Source organism: Pristis pectinata, chromosome 1 (genome assembly GCF_009764475.1).
Source record: "Pristis pectinata isolate sPriPec2 chromosome 1, sPriPec2.1.pri, whole genome shotgun sequence".
In the NCBI taxonomy this organism is placed as follows: Eukaryota; Metazoa; Chordata; class Chondrichthyes; order Rhinopristiformes; family Pristidae; genus Pristis; species Pristis pectinata.
The window spans coordinates 25,790,869-25,809,630 of record NC_067405.1 but is presented as its reverse complement, the minus strand read 5'-3'; the positions used below and the strand labels follow the sequence as shown (position 1 = coordinate 25,809,630).

At 38.8% G+C, this 18,762-nt stretch overlaps 1 protein-coding gene across 1 annotated transcript in view; it reads right to left on the bottom strand.

Annotated features, from left to right (window-relative positions):
* The window catches only part of LOC127583300 (low-density lipoprotein receptor-related protein 1-like), a 1,307,163-nt gene that overhangs the window by 360,567 nt on the left and 927,834 nt on the right, over positions 1-18,762 (bottom strand). The window contains exon 32 of the mRNA XM_052039177.1: positions 11,670-11,819. Within this exon, the coding sequence (XP_051895137.1) occupies positions 11,670-11,819 (150 nt within the window). The remainder of the gene's footprint in view (positions 1-11,669; positions 11,820-18,762) is intronic.

Sequence of the window (18,762 nt, the reverse complement as noted above, 5' to 3'; positions counted from 1 at the left end):
ATTTCTGGGTCATGCTGGTGAGTGACTTGGAGGGAAATCTGTCAGGATGGTGTCGAAATGCTTCTACTACCCTTGCCCTTCCAGATGATGGAAGTCATGTGCTTGGAAGGTGCTGTCCAAATCATCTATGTATATTGTTGCAGTGCATTTTGTAGTGAACAGAGTAAATGATTAGTGTGGGGGATGTGGTCTCAATCAGTGGGCTGCCACAGATGACATTCCAGTTCTTGAATGCTTTTGGAGCCGCTTTTGTCTATACAGAGGTAAGTATGTCGTAACGTTCTTGAACTTTGCCTATTGGTGGGTGCGTCATTGTACAATAATGTGAGATGTTTTGTTTGTTAATATAATAATTTTAACTGCAAATATGCACTATATCTTAAAACATTGTTTTTGTTTAGTAGTAATGTAGTAATACTTTGCATTTATGTAGCACTGTTAATGAAGTAAAACATTCCAATGCTCTTCATATTTCCTTACTACATGGGAGGTCATTTGACCCACCATGTCCATGCCACCTTTTAGAGGAATCCTGTTAATGTCATGCCTCCACGTATTTCCCTATAACCTATTCACTCAAATGTGCTCATAAGCACGTCACTGATTTTCCCACCAGCCACCTCCAGAAAGGGCCATTCATAGCAGCCAATAAACCTAACAACCAGCACACCTTTGAGATGTGGGAGGAAACCAGAGCACCAGAGAAACACACACAGTCCCAGGAGAACACAGAAATTCCACACAGATAGCATTGCAGGTCAGAATTGAACTGGGCCGCTGAAATTATGAGACAACTGCACTACCCACAGTATCACTGTGCCGCCCACTTAAGCACCACTCTGACATCAACCATATTGGTGAGTCTGGTGTCACATTCATGCCAGAAAAGTTAAAGATGGCAGATCTCCTTCTTTGAAGGTCATTAGTGAACTAGTTGGATTTTTATAGAAATCCAGCAGATTCATGACTACTTCAGCTACGTTTTTTTTTTAATTTATTTTCAATTATTTTAAATTCCCCTACTAGCTCACTGGGATTTAAACTCAAGCCTCTGGAACAATAGATTAGTGTTCTGGCTGCTTAACTTAACCACATGTGCATGTACATATAACGTGTATGAAAGGAATGTTACCAAACAGAGATAGAGAGGTTTGGATGGAAATGGACATGGTGAGGGATGACCTTAGGGCCCAAGCAATTGAATCTCCAGTTGATAGAATTAAATGTCTATTCCGGTATTAAGTTGCAAAGGACAGTAAAGTCTGATGTTTGATCTTTGAGCTTGTAGACATGTGCACTCAGCAAGCTTGAAGAAAATAAATAAACTTCCAAAAATACAAAACTCAGCCTCCACTTTCTTAAGGTACAATACCCAACATTCTCCAAGATGTGCAACTTTGTGCCCTCCACCAATATTGCAGAGAGAAAGATTTGAATCTACCTCACAACTTTCAGAAGTTTAGGGTATCTGAAAGCACTTTAAAGATGGTGTAGAAAATTTCAGGTGTAGTCACAGATATAATTTGGCACTGTGGCAGTCAATTTGGATACAAGCTCCAACAATTAATGAAATGATATTGAAATAGAAAATGCTGGGAACATTCATTAGGTAACGCAACATCTGTGGAATGATAAATAGTTGTCATTTCAGTCCAGGGACCCTTCACTTCTGATGACCTGCTGACTGTTTCCAGCATTTTCTGTTTCTAACATCAGATTATCAGCATTAGATAATAATCATTTATGCTGCTGGCTGCGGGAGAAACTGGGGTATTTCCAAATCTACGTTGGAGTTCTTGCAATGGGATCTTTTGTGCTCATCTGAGAGGGAAGACTTGGTTCAAAATGTCATCCAAAAGATGATAGATCCAATAGTACAGCTCTATGTTGGAACTCTATGTTCACAAGTTCATATCTTATAAACTTGATTGAAATCAGGCAGGCACAGTAGTGTAGAGGTTAGCGTAACACTATCACAGCGCCAGCGACCCGGGTTCAATTCCGGCCACTGTCTGTAAGGAGTTTGTACGTTCTCCCCGTGTCTGCATGGGTTTCCTCTTGGTGTTCCGGTTTCCTCCCACATTCCAAAGACGTACGGGTTAGGAAATTATGGGCATGCTATGTTTGCACCAGAAGCATGGCGACACTTGTGGGCTACCCCCAGAACACTCTACGCAAAAGATGCATTTCACTGTGTGTTTCGATGTACATGTCACTAATAAAGATATCTTAACTTTTTTGATGAAGTGACCAAGAAAGTTGATGAGGACAGGGTGGTAGATGTGGTTTATATGGACTTCAGTAAGGTCTTTGCCCACTTGGTGGGCTGCTCTGGAAGGTTAGATCACATGGAATCCAGGGACAGCTGACTAATTGGACACACAATTGGCCTGATGGTAGAAAGCAGAGGGTAATAGTAGAAAGTTGTTTCTCGGAATGGAGTCCCGTGACTAGTCATGTGCCTCAGGGGTTGGTGCTGGACCCATTGTTATTTGTCAGCTACATCAACAATTTGGATAAACATGTACAAGGCAGGGTTAGTAAGTTTGCAGATGACACTAAAATGGGTGGTATAGTGGACAATAAAGGAGGTTATCAAAATAACAGGGGGATATTGATCAGCTGAGTAAGTGGGCCGAGGAATGGCAAATAGAGTTTAATTCGGATAAGTGCAAGGAGTTGCATTTTGGAAAGTCAAATCCAGGTAGGATTTTCACAGTGAACGGTAGGGTCCTGGGGAGTGATGTAGAACAGAGGGACCTGGATTACAACTACATGGTTCACTGAAAGTGGAGTCACAGGTAGACAGGGTGGTGAAGACAGCTTTTGGCATGCTGGCCTTCGTAAGTCAGGGCAGAGGAAAAAAGTTGGGAGTCATGGTGCAGTTGTACAGAATGCTGGTGAGGCCGCACTTGGAATATTATGTTCTGTTTTGGCTGCCCTGCTATAGAAAGATGCTATTAAATTAGAAAACGTGCAGAAAAGATTTACAATGATGTTGCCAGGACTAGAAGTACTGAGTTATAGGGAGAGGTTGGACAGGCTAGGACTTTATTACTTGGTGTAGGGGACTGAGAGGTGATCTTATAGAGGTGTACAAAATCATGAGAGGCACAGATAGGGTGAATGTACGCAAGTCTTTTTCCCAGAGAGGGCATAGGTTTAAGGTTAGGGGGAAAGATTTAAGAGGAACATGAGGGGAAAAATTTGTTTTTTTTACACAAAGGGTGGTATGTATGAGGAATAAGCTGCCAGAGGAAGTGGTTCAAGCAGGTACAATAACAACTTTTAAAAGACAGTTGGACTGGTACATGGATTGGAAAGATTTAGAAGGTTATGGGCCAAATGCTGGCAAATGGGACAAGTTTGGATGGGGCATCTTGTTCGGCATGGACCAGTTGGGCCGAAGGGCCTATTTCCGTGCTATATAACTCTATCCTGGTGCTGCAGGGACTGTTGAGATTTTTGTTCCCAATTCTTTGGAAGAATCAACAACCTTCTAACTCAGGTCAATGTTGTTTTTATATTACAGCAGTAATTAGCATTTAGTTAGCACCGTTAGCACAATAAAACATTCCAAAGTGCTTCAGATGTTTGTTAATAAACAAACACAGTAAAGCAATGTTGTTAACTGAGTTGAGGCTGAGACTGTTACTGAGATCATCAGACTCAGTACAGCATAAAGATGAATACTGGGACTGTGATCAGTGGCTTAATATCATAGCTTACATGCGCTCATTCACTCCCCTCAGAATATGCTTCATGGCAAAGCTACATTATTAGCAATGCAACACACACAAAGCTACAGTATTAGCAATGCAACACACACAAAGCTACAGTATTAGCAATGCAACACACACAAAGCTACAGTATTAGCAATGCAACACACACAAATGAATTTGCCTCAATGTAAGTAAGAGGAATCAGGACCACCCCTGCAATTGTATAACTAAAGACAGAGTGGGAGAAGGAGCAGAGGAGGATGGTTTCTTGCTTTAAAACCACTGGCTAAGAGAAGAGCTATCAATTTCAAATTATTCTCTTTCCAGCTGATATTTAGATTCAATTACACCAACTATTCCTTCTAATAAAAATAGCAGGAAGACTAAATAGTTCTATGGTTTGTTTTTGAATCACAAAATGCATTTGTACAAAACTGCAAACCATCAATCCATTATGGTAATCCACAGAGTTTCCTACAGATTACTTAAAGCCCACTAGACATATACATCCATTTTTAAGAAATTTAGAATTTTTCTCCTTTATTTCTAATTTACCACTAAACACCATTCTAACATAAAACTACTGTTATATGCCTACCCCATCAGTCCATGATCATGGTTTCAGATAATTTTTTTTTACGATGGAAAATTTAAGTTTTCTGAGAAAATGCATCCGTAAAGATGGAAATTAGATTTAATATTCTTTTTGCAATTAAAAGTAGATTAGTAGTGCAGTTTTAAAAGATACTTCTAATCACTTACACAGAAATCTTGGAATGGAAACTTTACTGCATTTTATAGCAAATATGTTCGGTTAAGGAACCTGCCCTCAATCCTAAACCTGACAAATATTACTAGTGTGGATCCACTTATGACAGGCCAGCACTCCAGATGTATTCCCTGTTACTTGTAAACTCACAGGATATTAATGAAAAGGAGTATTCTTTGTGGTCCATACTGAGCAAGTTAATGGAATTTGGGTTGAAGGAGCTGCAATTTCAACCACCTAGCTGGGCACTGTTGTGAAACAACAGTTGTCTTCTTTGTAGAACATGACCAAGTAGTGTACAGAAACAATAACAAAATAAAAGCTGAGTGTCCAGGAAAATCTCTTTTATAACTTCATTATACAACAATTCCAGTGTTTACTGTCCATTCCTCCTAGCCCTTGAACTGGACAAGATATAAGCACACAAGTGAAAACAAAACTGAATTTGATGTATGGTGATAGCAGAAGGCAGCATTTGTTTATTCATTTCAGCAGTACTGAACTGCAAGCTCACTGACTTACTAAGTAACACAGAACCTCACTTCCATTGAAAACACTACTTCATTGTTCCACCTTGCCGGAATATTTAACTGCTGAGGCTGTTACAGACCAAGTCAGACTACCATGCATGATTTGGCTAATTTGGAAAAGTTAGATTCAAGCACAAGATCCACTATGCTCCATGATGTCTTCAATACTAATGTAGGGTGGCTGCATGGTGGGTACATCAGATCAAGTGCATACAGGCCTACGTTTTAAATGCCACCTCACAATACTTACTATTCTATGAGTGGTCATTAACTGTCCCACAGTTCTGGAGCAAAATGTTCAATAATTCATTGCTGACAGGGAAATACAGAACAGCCATGAGATAGCTAAAGATGAAAGGGTGTCTGCCAAGGCCATCTCAAATTTCAAAAGCTGGGATTGGAGAAGGCTGCTTTCACCTCTGAAGCCACAGAAGTTGTGGCATAACTAAGTTTCAGAGAAAAAAAAAATGGAGTTCTTGTGCAAGGGGATGCACTTTGAAGTCTTATGCACGTTAGAGATCGATTTCTGCTACTTTGACTCAAAAAAGATTATTTGTTGACACTACGTAATGACCTTGTACACTTGGTTGGTGTCTGGCAAGTGGACTTTTAGCTTGTGTGGAATGGTGCAGTATAGATTGGTGTCAAATGGTGGGAGGTAGACAATGATCAGGTGCCTATAGGGTGCTTTTATTTTTGGAGAATAGTGTGAGGTGGCGGGGTGGGGGGGGGGGGGGGGGGGGGGGGGTGGAGGGGGAAGGGGGCGGGAAAGTGGAGTTGATATCTTTATGCCAGATGTGTGAACTGATAGACCCCAAATGGATTTTGCTATCATAAAGAAATCCGATTTGAAGTAGGAGACTTGAGAGTGTGGAGTGGCACAGGCCAAGGATATCCTGGCAGTCGTCAAAGGATCTGGCAAAAAAAAACTTTTTTTGTGTGGTGTACAACAGCAGGATATTGATTAAGTGAAGGCCCTTGAAGTTGATGAACATTCATGGGTGATTGGTGGGGATGACAGCGTGCCTTGATCATTACGTGTGTGTGTTGGGTAACATCATAGCCAGAAACACAAATGGCTGCTCTTTTTGATTGCCTTCACCTCTAGCCAAGTTGATGATAATAAATCATCCAGGTCAACATACAAACAACTATTTGCCTTTGCGTAGCTGCCAATCGAGCAACTGAGAGATCCTCCAGTATGGAATAAAATAGATGGATGTCATCGAACATTTAACAGTCATTTGTAAAGTGTGGGCGTTCAGGTCCAGCATAAAATCGGAGTCTTTACAGCAAGCTTGCAAACATATGCCATCAGGTGACATGATATCTTGGTATTCTATCAAGTTGACAAAGGTTATCCTCTGTCTGTTTATATGCTGTCCCCTTGCACATATACAGATGGAAGGATGCATGAAACCACTTTGTGCGGTTCATGACACTCTTGGTGGTACAACATTGAATCCCAAAGTGCTGCTGCATTAATAGTACCTGAGTTAAAGTGTCCAATGAGGATTGCAGAACTTGCAAATTACACTAAAATGTTTAAAACATGCAATTGTGAACAAGATTGCGCCAAACTTTTCTAAGCATATATTCCCACTTGAAGTTTTATGAACAGAACCACTCAAGAAGGGCTTTGCAAGGACTTATTAACAGAATAGAATTTGTCTGCCCACTCCAATGTCACAGTGGTCTTCCTTTAATTTCCCTTCTTAGTTCCAAGAAGTTCCAGAAACTCTTACATGCCAAATAAAACTTCAAAACTCCTGTTAATATCACTCTTAATAAGCTATTAATACACTAAAAGTGGCAAACTATCTTTCCTGAGGAGGATGCTCACAGGAAGCCTGGTACATTTCACTGTCAGCACCTTCCTCACAAACTGTAGCTTTCAGCAAATGTAAGCCCTGACATTCATTCAGAGGTTAAAATCCAAGCCTCTGGTCTATGATAATTCAGATGCAAATTAAATCCCCATCTGTCATTTCCATCTCTTACTTTAACATGTTTGGATTTGTAGCGATGATTTTAAAGAATCTCGTCTTTACTTTTTCCACCCTGACAAACAAAGTACAATTAAAAATTACAGAAGGTATCAGAATTCATATAGAATATCTTTAATTTTTTTGGGAACATATTATTTTCAGTTCAGTTGATAGCTATTTTTATTTTACTTCTGATGTTGAAATCATTGTTCATCATTTAAAAGGATTAATAGCTTTCATTGACAAAACGCAATTCGTTTTGGAGATGTTGATGCCACTGACGTGGTAAAGACCCTCTAGGTCATGTTACATGAACAGCATACAAAAGGTGCGTGATGTTTTCTCCTATGTTGGAAGAGCTAACTAGGTGAATATATTACTTCAGTGAAGATTATATGAAATACAAGGGTTATATTCAGCCAAAGAATATTGAGAAGTTCTGATAAAGCAGGAATACACAACTGATTATTCCAAATAAGTATAAATGGACAGAAGCTCCTGAAGGAACATGAAAATAATATTTACACTTTTATTTGGTGAAAATAAACTGCATTTTAATGTGATGTAGAACTTCAAATGCAGTGAACACACAGGAAATCTTTCCTGATAATTCTAGCATAATTGAAATGAAACAGCTACAAAATGAAAGTATGCAATTATTCTCTTCCATCCTCTGATTTTTTTTTAAGTTTAGCTCCCACTACACTAAAGGAAGTTCAATCGTCCATATTTTAACAAACTATTTGCCAGTTCTCCCAGTCACCATAAACATGTCAGCTATATGCAGATTGTTAATTGAAGGAAGAGAATTGCTAAAAATGACCTTAAATCAATGAACTGATATATTTTTTAAGTTGTGAAGCTGCAGTTATGTAACAGTGTAGATGTAATACTTAAATTTCAAACCATGATGCATGTTGCCAAGAAAATATAGGTCAGACCGTGTGTGGGTGGAAGTGCTAATTTGTGGATCCTTCAGCAATGGTCCAGAAGAGAGCAACATTCTGATATACAGTGCATCTAAAGTATTGTATTGTTTGAATTTGCAATCCTGGGCCCTGTGTGCACAAAATGCATGCCAGATCAAAAGTTACACAAGGCACAACTTTGGATCCCTGATTGTGGGGAATTATAAAATGGACAAAGCACTTGAACCACTGTAGCTACTTTCAGCAAATCTGTCTTCATGTGGCAGGGGTGGGAGATTGGATACCAGTGGCAGAAATGTTGGGATGAGCCCACCAAAAACCATGGAAGAAAGAAGACATGACCTTACCTGAAAGGTAGATGGCTGGTCTTTATGGAATTTTCAGTTCTATACTCCAATGTGGTGGCCCAGGGAGGTTTGAGTCCCTTTAATAATCCAGGGCTAGGCCTTTATCCTCTGGCAAAGGCCTGCTCCTGCATTTGAGGTTAACACCTCTTGAAAACTTTTTTATTTGTAGTCAGAAATTGAGTATGACATCAATCATGCACTGCATGTTAAGGGACATCACCTGAATAAACCCAGTGGTCTGTGTGCATAACCTCATCATATATAATCTGTTAAACTGTCACCTGTTTCTTGTTCTTTCAATAATCACATTATAAGTTGTCTTGGAGCTCCTCTGAAACATGTGTAGTCATCTTCTGTCTTGGTAACACCCTCCAAACTCAAAATATGCCTAGAATTTTTACATTACCATGAGATGGCACTAAATGACACTACACCTTTGATATTGTGCATGGAGGACAGTAACTGAATGTTAATAAGTGAACTGCATGCAGAGTGCCCAATCACATTTTGATGAAATTCATTTGGCAAACACATAAAAATGTTGGGCTGTGTGAAAGAATTTCGAGCTCAACGTCCTTTCAGCAGATCACGGGTTTGTTTTTTTTCTAGTTGGCTCTGTGAGTGAAAAGTGTTCATAGATATAAGAGGCCAATTGAAGTTTTATACTTGCTCATCTAAGTGACTGGAATGAAATTATACCAATCAGGAACTCTGTTTGTTTCAGCACAAATTGTCCTTTGGAAAATCCTAATGTTGCATCATTGTTCTTTAAACTGTGTGTAAAGGAAAACATCTGAACCAGACAAATCTGAATGGAGCCAAATCTGATTGTTGGTTAGTTCAGGATGTCCCACAAACTTTACTTTTGAAATTGTAAGTTTGATTTTTTTTCTCATTCAGTTTTGCCCATAGTTTCACCAAAAACAAGACTAGACTAATACAGATTAAGCTATTAAGTGTCTGCAGTTGTCTTGCTGTAAGTACAACAGGTCCTCGCATTTCATATTTTGTATTAGCAAAACATTAAACACTCCACTCAGATTATACTACCAAAGTTGACATAATTGATTGCAGTAAAATAAAGTTAAATTATTACTGTAATTAATATGAACTGAATGTTGAAAACAATTGATTGTAGGCATATGTGGATGAGATACCTGAATAAGACATAACTGTACTACAGATAGAAAGGCAGCAGCAATTGCAGTATTTAATAAGTACATTAGATGTTATAGTTAATAACACAGTAAAAAAAAGGGACGTTACTGAGTCTTGAGCCCGTTACAATGTTTTGTATCAGTGTATGAGATGAAAACTTACAAAAATGATCAGATATTATATCATGAATATCCCAAGGGTTTAAAATTTCTGTGGAGGCATTTTTTTTTTACCCTCTGTCTGATATATGTGAATATTCTATTAAGATTATCTCACAATTTGTGTTGAATCTATAGCAACACACATAAAATGCTGGAGGAACTCAGCAGGTCAGGCAGCATATATGGAGAAAAATAAATAGTCAACTTTTCAGGTTTAGACCCTTCATCAGGACTGCAAAGGAAATGGGACCTCTTCCTTTCCAGTCCTGATGAATGGTCTTCACCAGAAATGTCAACTGTTCCTTTCTCTCCATGGATGCTGCCTGACTTACTGAGTTCCTCTAGCACTTTTTGTGTGTTCCTCCATATTCCAGCATCTGCAGAATCTGTGTCTCCTGTATTGAATCTATGTTAGGTTCTGTTCTAACCCCAACCTTTTTCCCATTGTCTGATCATGATTCTCAAACGTCGATGGCTTCATTATCATAAATGATGAATCATAAGAAATTATAAAGTAATCATAAGTACTCAATCATCCTCTGAATAGAGGGGAAATAGTATGAGAAATACTGTTCCTCTGGAAACATGAATTTGAATATCAACATGGGAGCTGAGAAATTTATTGCAAAGAAATTAAATAACAGAGAAATTATAAAAACTAACATCAACAAAGGTGCCCATGAAACAACTGGATTGTCATGAAAAAGCCCATCTAAAAAAGCCCTCACCATTTGGGACACTCCCTCTTCTCGATCCTACCATTGGGGAGGTGGTACAGCAGCCTGAAGACCCACCCTCAATGATTTAGGAACAGCTTCTTCCCCTCCACCATCACATTTCTGAATGGTCCATGAACACTACTTCGTTATTCCTTTGTTTTTGTTGCACTACATATTTATTTTGTAATTTTTAGTAATTTCATGTCCTTCTACTGTACTACTGCCACAAAACAACAAATGTCATGACAAACAAGTAAGTCAGTGATAATAAACCTAATTCTGATTCATCTAGTTCCCTTGAGTCCTTTCAGGAAGGAAATCTACCATACTTATCCAGTCTTCTACAAGTGACTCTAGAACCACATCAATGCTCTTAACAGGCCACTCAGTTCAAGGGCAATAGGGGATGGACAAGATATGTTGATCTCGCCAGTGGCAGCCACAACCCCTTGAGGAATAATTTCAAGAAAACCATAGCTTATCTTACCATAATCACAAGTAATGATGTACAAATGATATTCCATAATTTTTGAAAAGCTTCAGGAATACTTTACAATTAATAAGCAGTGTGGAAAACATATTCTTCCTAATGGTATTGGTCAGATGTTATCAGCTATTAGCAAAAATAAACTAATTGTAGAAAATTTAGACCATAAGTACAACATTAAATGCAGGCATTTTGAACAGTAAGCAAGAGAAATCTTGCAACACTTAAGTGTTAGGATGTTGAATTCAATCAACAGGATTGTATGAAACTATTAGTATTCAAAATTGTGTTGGACACATAGATGGAAAAGGCCATATAAATGTGATTAAGGCTAATTTTCTGGAAGGAGCGTAAACTTCACCTCAGAATGGTTGGACCAGATGGCCTGTTATTATGTTTTTAACTATATTTGGAAGTGAAAAGAGCTGATTCAGCAGTACAAAGAAAGGTAATCACTCACTTATACAACAGCAAGATACAGTCTTACCTACACTTTGTCCTATGAAAGGAAATGGACCTGTGCTGGTAAAGCAAACAGAAGACCAGAAGGTTTTATGTGGGAAATACACATCATAGTAATGCATGCATGCTTAACTCTATTTCTGAAATTTGGTACCAATGAAGTCAATGAAACCGATTTTCAGAAGTAGAGTTCAAAGCGCTGACATTACTAAATTGTGCATTTAGTGCATACAATGTCAGATGAAGTTATAGCAGTATTTCTTCACCAATGTCTTAAATGACTATTTTTTGTGTTCCAGAATTATCAATAGGAAGAAGTTCATCTTCCAAGTAATGCGCAAAGTGCAAAACCCTTGATTCCCCCATTAGTCCTATGTCACAATGGTTTAATACTTACCCATTACCGCCAGGGCTGTTGCTTTGGTTAGGTACTGTGCCATTAAGCTGATCACTTCTAAATTAGAACCATCCAAGTTGCATTTATTTATGGTTCCGGTGCCAGAACTAATCCAGTACAGCTTATTTGTGGTGTAATCAATTGAAAGACCTACAAGTAAACAGTAAGAGTTTCAACAAAATTGTTTTAGATAAAACATTGTTAAAAGACAGATTAATAATACAATTAATTTGATTCATAGCTGGGCATACAAAATTTATTATTTGTGTCTATATTTTTTTATTGATTCTGAATTAGATATACAAACATAAGTTATTGCAAGTTTTTCAAATCACTTTACATTGCACCAATATATGTTTTCATATTATTTCTCATATTTTCTTATTACATATAAAGAGATTATTTGGCCCATTGATTCCATGTCAGCTCTCAGATCATTCCCATCATTCCATTGCACTAGACCCCTGGAATGGAGTAGGTGGGAATTGGGGAGGCAAAACTGTGTCTCACATTAAAGTACACTCTGTGGGAAAGCAAATAAACTGCTGCCGAACAGGAGAAACAAGGGGATCACGGGAATAATTTTTATTATGGTTTTCTCTCACACAGAACAGTTGTAAACTGTGTGATGAATTGCAAATTCACATGTACTAAGCATACAAGTGTACTGAAATACTTTATTAGATAGCAGATATGCTCTAAATTTCAGTGAGTTATTTACTATAGCTGTTGGATGGGAGCATATTAAAAGTAATCATTTGAGGAACAGAAGTGGCAAGAAATGCCTGGAGTTGACAGAAGAAAAATAACTGTGCAAACTATAAATAATCAGCAGAGATGTGACAGTCTAAACAATTTAATTGCAAAGTCCTAGTGCCATGATTATGGCATCTTTGGCAATTTTATTCATGTTTACCAGGTGTCTTCATATTGCTATCTCCTGTTTTTTATCCAATTAACTGTCTGACATATAGAAATGTGTCATTATGATGAAAGGCATCCAAGTCAAACTACTAAGCATTCACTACAAATTGAGATTTTCTGTCTGCCAGAGGAAAACATACAGAAAGAATAACCACTTATTTTACTTCAAAGAACACAGGTAGAGTTGGAGAAGAGCTAATCTTAGCAGTTCCAAAACATAATAAGATTATAACTGAAATTGAACTGGCAAAAACTACAGGATTTAGCAGCTGTGATAAAGTATCCTGGAACTTGCCCATGTTGGAGAACCTTATCGTTAGGGCCTTTGGAGTAAGAAGGTAATATGAAATCAAATCAAAGAATCACACAATCCCTCATGACAGTTTTATCCTTTCAGGTCCCACCAAGGAGCCAGGCTGATGGATTAAAAGTCATTGTTAATGCTTGGCTCTGATGTGAGACCACATAATTTGCTGCAGAGGATTAAATTGGAGCTATTCTTACATTGTGAGAACACCATTCTAGCATTGATCCCAAGGCACCTGTGCTGACTTGCTCCAAACCCAGACAATCTGTGCCGATTTTTATGATAAAAGCCAAACCTTATTCAGAAATTTGGAAACATTTGCTTGGAGATTCTGTTCAATTGAGTTAATTTTTCAGTATAATTCAGAGTCACAGGTGAAAACCACTATGATGCCAGAGGAGATCAGCAGGCCAGGCAGCATCCGTGGAGAAAAGCAGGCAGTCAACGTTTTGGGTCAGGTCAGGTCCTGACCCAAAACGTTGACTGCCTGTTTTTCTCCACGGATGCTGCCTGACCTGCTGAGCTCCTCCAGCATCATAGTGTTTTTCATCTAGATTCCAGTATCTGCAGTCCTTTGTTTCTCAGAGTCATAAGTGCTGAGAGGCTTCCTCTTATGGGGATAATGTAGGAATAGTGGGGTGTAGATTCCAAATAAGAGGTTGCTCATTTATGACTGAGATGAGGAGGAATTCTTCTTTTATAAGGTTGTGAATGTTCGGAAATATCCATCAAAGTAACCTGTGGAGGCTGAGGAAATGAATATATGCAAGGGGGAGGTAGAGAATGTTTGGTCCGTAGGGGAATCAAGGATTATACAGAACAGGAAGGAAAATAGAACTGAGACCAAGCATGTATGACTCATCATTTTATGAAATGGTGGAGTAGGCTTAAGGGAACATGTGGCTTCTTCCTCTTCCTATTTTGTATAGAGTCGGAGTTCTTGAGGAAGGGCTAATAACTAGAACATAACAGCACAGTACAGGCCCTTTGGCCCACGATGTTGTGCCAATATTTTATCTTGCTCTAACATCTACCTGACCCTTCCCTCCTACATAGCCCTCCATTTTTCTATCATTCACGTGGCTATCTAAGAGTCTCTTGAATGTCCCTAATGTATCTGCCCCCACAACCTCTTCTGGCAGTGTGTTCCACGCACCCACCACTCTCTGTGTAAAAAACTTACCCCTGATATCCCCCCATACCTTCCTCCAATCACCTTAAAATTATGTCCCCCGTGTTAGCCATTGTCACCCTGGGAAAAAGTCTCTGACTATCCACTCAATCTATACCTCTTATCATCTTGTACACCTCTATCAAGTCACCTCTCATCCTCCTCTCCAAAGAGAAAAGCCCCAGCTCACTCAACCTCATAAGACATGCTCTCCAATCCAGGCAACAACCTGGAAAATCTCCTCTGCACCCTCTCTAAAGCTTCCACATCCTTTCTATAATGAGGCGACAAGAACTGAACACAATACTCCAAGTGTGGCTCTAACCAGATTTCTATAGAGCTGCAACATTACCTCGTGGTTCTTGAACTCAATACCCCAATTAATGAAGGCCAACACACCATACGCCTTCTTAACAACCCTATCAACCTGCATGGCAACCTTGAGGGATCTATGGACATGGACCCCAAAATCCCTATGTTCCTCCACACTACGAAGAGTTCTGCCATTAACCTTGTATTCTGCCTTCAAATTTGATCTTCCAAAGTGCATCACTTCACACTTTTCCAGGTTGAACTCCATCTGCCACCTTTCTGCCCAGCTCTGCATCCTGCCAATGTCCTGTTGGAACCTACAGCAAACTTCTATACTATCCACAACACCACCAACCTTCATGTCATCTGAAAACTTACTGACCCATCCTTCCACATCCTCATCCAAGTCATTTATAAAAATCACAAAGAGCAGGGGTCCCAGAACAGATCCATGTGGAACACCACTAGTCGCCAACCTCCAGACAGAATATGCTCCATCTACCACCACCCTCTGTCTTCTATGGATGAGCCAATTCTGAATCCACACAGCCACTTTTCCTTGGATCCCATGCCTCCTAACTTTCTGAATGAGCCTTCCATGAGGAACCTTATCAAACGCCTTACTAAAATCCATGTACGCCACATCCACTGCTCTACCTTCACCAATGTGCTTTGTCACATCCTCAAAGAATTCAGTCAGACTCGTGAGGCATGACCTGCCCCTCACAAAGCCATGCTGACTGTCCCTAATCAGCCTATGCTTCTCCAAATGCCCATAGATCCTGTCTCTACGAATCTTCTCCAGTAAATTGCCCACCACTGAAGTAAGACTCACTGGCCTGTAATTCCCAGGGTTATCCCTACTCCCTTTCTTAAACAAAGGAACAACATTTTCCACCCTCCAATCATCTGGCACAATTCCTGTTGCCAGTGAGGACGCAAAGATAGGGATGTGGATTGTGCTAATGTGCTAACAGGGAACTGTAGACAAAACCTAAGAGTAGAGACATGGAATGCAGGGGTGACAACACCCAGGTTTCAGGAGCTTCATGAATTATGTTATAACGTGCACCCATTGTTGTAAAAGAAAATTGGATTTACTGTTAACTAAGTTAGACTTAAGGATAATCATTTTATTCTGGTTTGTTATTAAGTCTTCCTGTAGTCACCATTCTGTTATCCAAACCTAGTTTTACTATTCATCAAGTTTTTGTGTAATCTCATGAGCTGAGAATGTAAAACCTGTACCAAATTTACACTCAGGTAGATCAGCTTTGACTGGTCTCCTGGTGCGCACCAGCTTGAATAAATCGCCTGTTATTTCGGCCCAACTTGTCCATACCAACCAAAATGCCCATCTAAGTGAGTCCCCTTTGCCTGTGTTTGGCCTATATTCCTCAAAACTTTTACTATCCATATTATTATAATGTTAGAATATGTTACATTGTGCTGAAACTAGTGCAACTAAACCAAAAGAATATGGAGAATTAAGCAAAAATTGTATTTGGCACAATTTTAGTTTCAGCAATCTTTTGTGCTAATTTTAAAAATATTTGGTTATAAGGAGACTCCACTTTCAAATTGCCCAAAGCCCAAGGATGAATAAATTAATAATTATTGCAAGTTTAAACCAGCTAGTAGCCCTGCAAGGAGGCCAAAGTAACATCATCCTGCCCTTTTGAGTGCAAAAACATTGAAGGAGTCTGTGTTGATAACTTTTAAATGTGATTTTAATTTGTTATTTACCAATAGATCTACTTATAACTTGAAATGGATTTTATATATTTCAAAATTCAATGCAAATAATTAAAAATAAGGTTGTTCATTGGTGGCAGAGAGGCACTGGAATTAAATATGATCATTTTATGTGGTAAACCTATTTTTATAGCATAAAACAAACTGCTGGAGCAACTCAGTAGGTCGAGCAACGTCTATTGGTGGTTGTGGGGGGGAGGGGCGTGGGGGAAGGAACTGTCGACATTTCAGGGGTCTCGACCCAGCATCAGGACCGAGACCGAAGAGGGAAGATAGTCAGCATAAAGAGGTGAGGTGGAGGGGTGAGACAGGGGCCGGTAGGTAGGTATCTCTGTGTGTCTCTAACCTAATAGCAATTTATGATGGACAACCAAATCTTGTTTTATCAGCATTGCCCACATCCTACTGATTAAACAAAAATGCTTTTCCAGGTCTAGCCCATTGCATCTTCCAATAATTGGTGCTCCACATTTATGCCAGAGATTTCACACATCATATTGCTCCATTTTAAAATATTTCTCATTGTGCTACCTGCTTTTGAGTGTCTCCTTGAGTTTTAACCTGATTGGCAACACCTTTGGTCATCTCTGTTAACAAGAGGCCAGGTTGTAGCTTCATGTCCACTCCAACCTGTACTGCAATACAGAACTTTTCTTTATACTCAGTTGCTACATAATACTGTTATTGTTCCTGTTTTGATCTATAACAAACACAAGGTACAAATGTGAAATAATAACCAGGCTGGATGTCTCTTGGATTTTAAGCAGTGCTCCCAAGATTGTTTCACATTCTATGTGACCATAATACTATGCTTGGCATCAAAGAGTTTTCCCACAATGCGTATGTGCAAGGGGAAATAGGGGAAATATAAAGATGGTTTTGCTGTTGTATTTTATGAGGGTCTGCCATAGCCAAATGGTAATATCATCACTTTCAAATCTAAAGTTTGTTAGTTTAAGCCACATACCAGAAATATGTTTGAACCCAAAAAATTAGGTTAACATTGCACAGCATTACTGATGGAGTACAACACTGTCAGAAATGCAGAATTTTAGGTGAATCAATGAAAATAAAGATATTTTTAAAAAATTAAGAAAATTATCTTTGTTTTCAAGCTCATAATTTTTCCACAATCAAAATCAGATAAAGCACAGTGACCTAGAAATTGTACTATGTTGGGAAAAGTACATTTAAATGGGAATCCATGAGCATGTTGGTGGCAGGGAGGGCAACTGTAATGGTCCCACTGCAATATTCTACTGCAAACAAGGTCCAAGACATCATGTGCAATAAAATAGGCTTTACACGAGCCTAAACATGTACAATGACCCTTCACTTCACTGTTGTCATCGTGGACCAAGCAGAGAAATTCAGATAGTTTTTGGATTGTAAGTAATGGTTGGGTTTGTTAGTAATGGTTGAGTAAGACTCACAGCGAGAAATGAGTAAGAAATGTAAATGAGACCTTCCCAAAGGTGACTATCTGCACTGGACTATGCATGAAGCAAAAAGCAGTCAACTTTAAATTAGGCTACACTGTGGCAACATGCTTTCATACAAATGGCCTGCATCACTCACACATTACAGACATGCAAATATTTTTGCAGAACTGGCAGCAAAATGCACAATAGTCGCTAGATGCTGCAGAAGTCTGATCACCTGTTTTTGAGCTTGTCATATACATGGAAGGTCTGGAATCAATTTGATATGGAAAGAAAAAAGTGCAGTGAACGGCCATAGTACACAGTAAATTGCGTTATTGCTCTGAACAGAATTTCGAGGCTATTATGTGATCATTATCCTATTAGTTTTTGCATACTGTGTGAAATTAGTTGCTGCATAAACCTACATTACAGGAATAAAAATACTTCAATGGTTATTATTTGAAAGGAAGAGACACTGACATTTATATGTTGCCTTCTTTATCCTCTATTAGGATAGTTCAAAGACTCTGACAACCACCAAAGTATGTTTGAAGTATGATTTCTGCTGTAATGCAAGATTAGGTGGTTGCCAGTTTAGCCACAGCTAGTTCTCAAAATAAAGTCTTTCATTAGCCATAAAAGACTTTGGGATGCCACGGTGTCCTGAAAGGCATCATACAACTTGAGATCTACAATTGTTTCCACCTCAGAGTGGATATATAGTAATAATCTAGTACCTCCTGAACAAGCTATAATTTTACAAATCTCTAATAATTTCCTAAAGCAATTTTGCATAAATGATGAGATTAACACAATATGGAATATTTCTCTGGGATAATTAATTTCACAGCTAATGGAGATGCATTGAACAGCCCTAATTATTCTGCAACATGATTGGCCATTAACACCCAGTCCACAACAATGTTGCTGTAATTGAAATCACAGTGTGTGAACTGGTTTGCTTGCAAATGGCTTATTTCTGCTATTTTATTGGTCATTTTGAAATAATATGAAGCAGAAGTTATAAACTACTTTAAATAAAGAGGAAACAATCAGTACAAATATTATGGAAACAATATTCCCACAAGTTAATTAATTGCATTGTTACTGGAGAGGCATTGAAGAACTGTTACTACACTGCTTCATGATTGGCCAATTCCACCCAACCCACAACGAGTAGAGCTATTATTAAAATCAGTG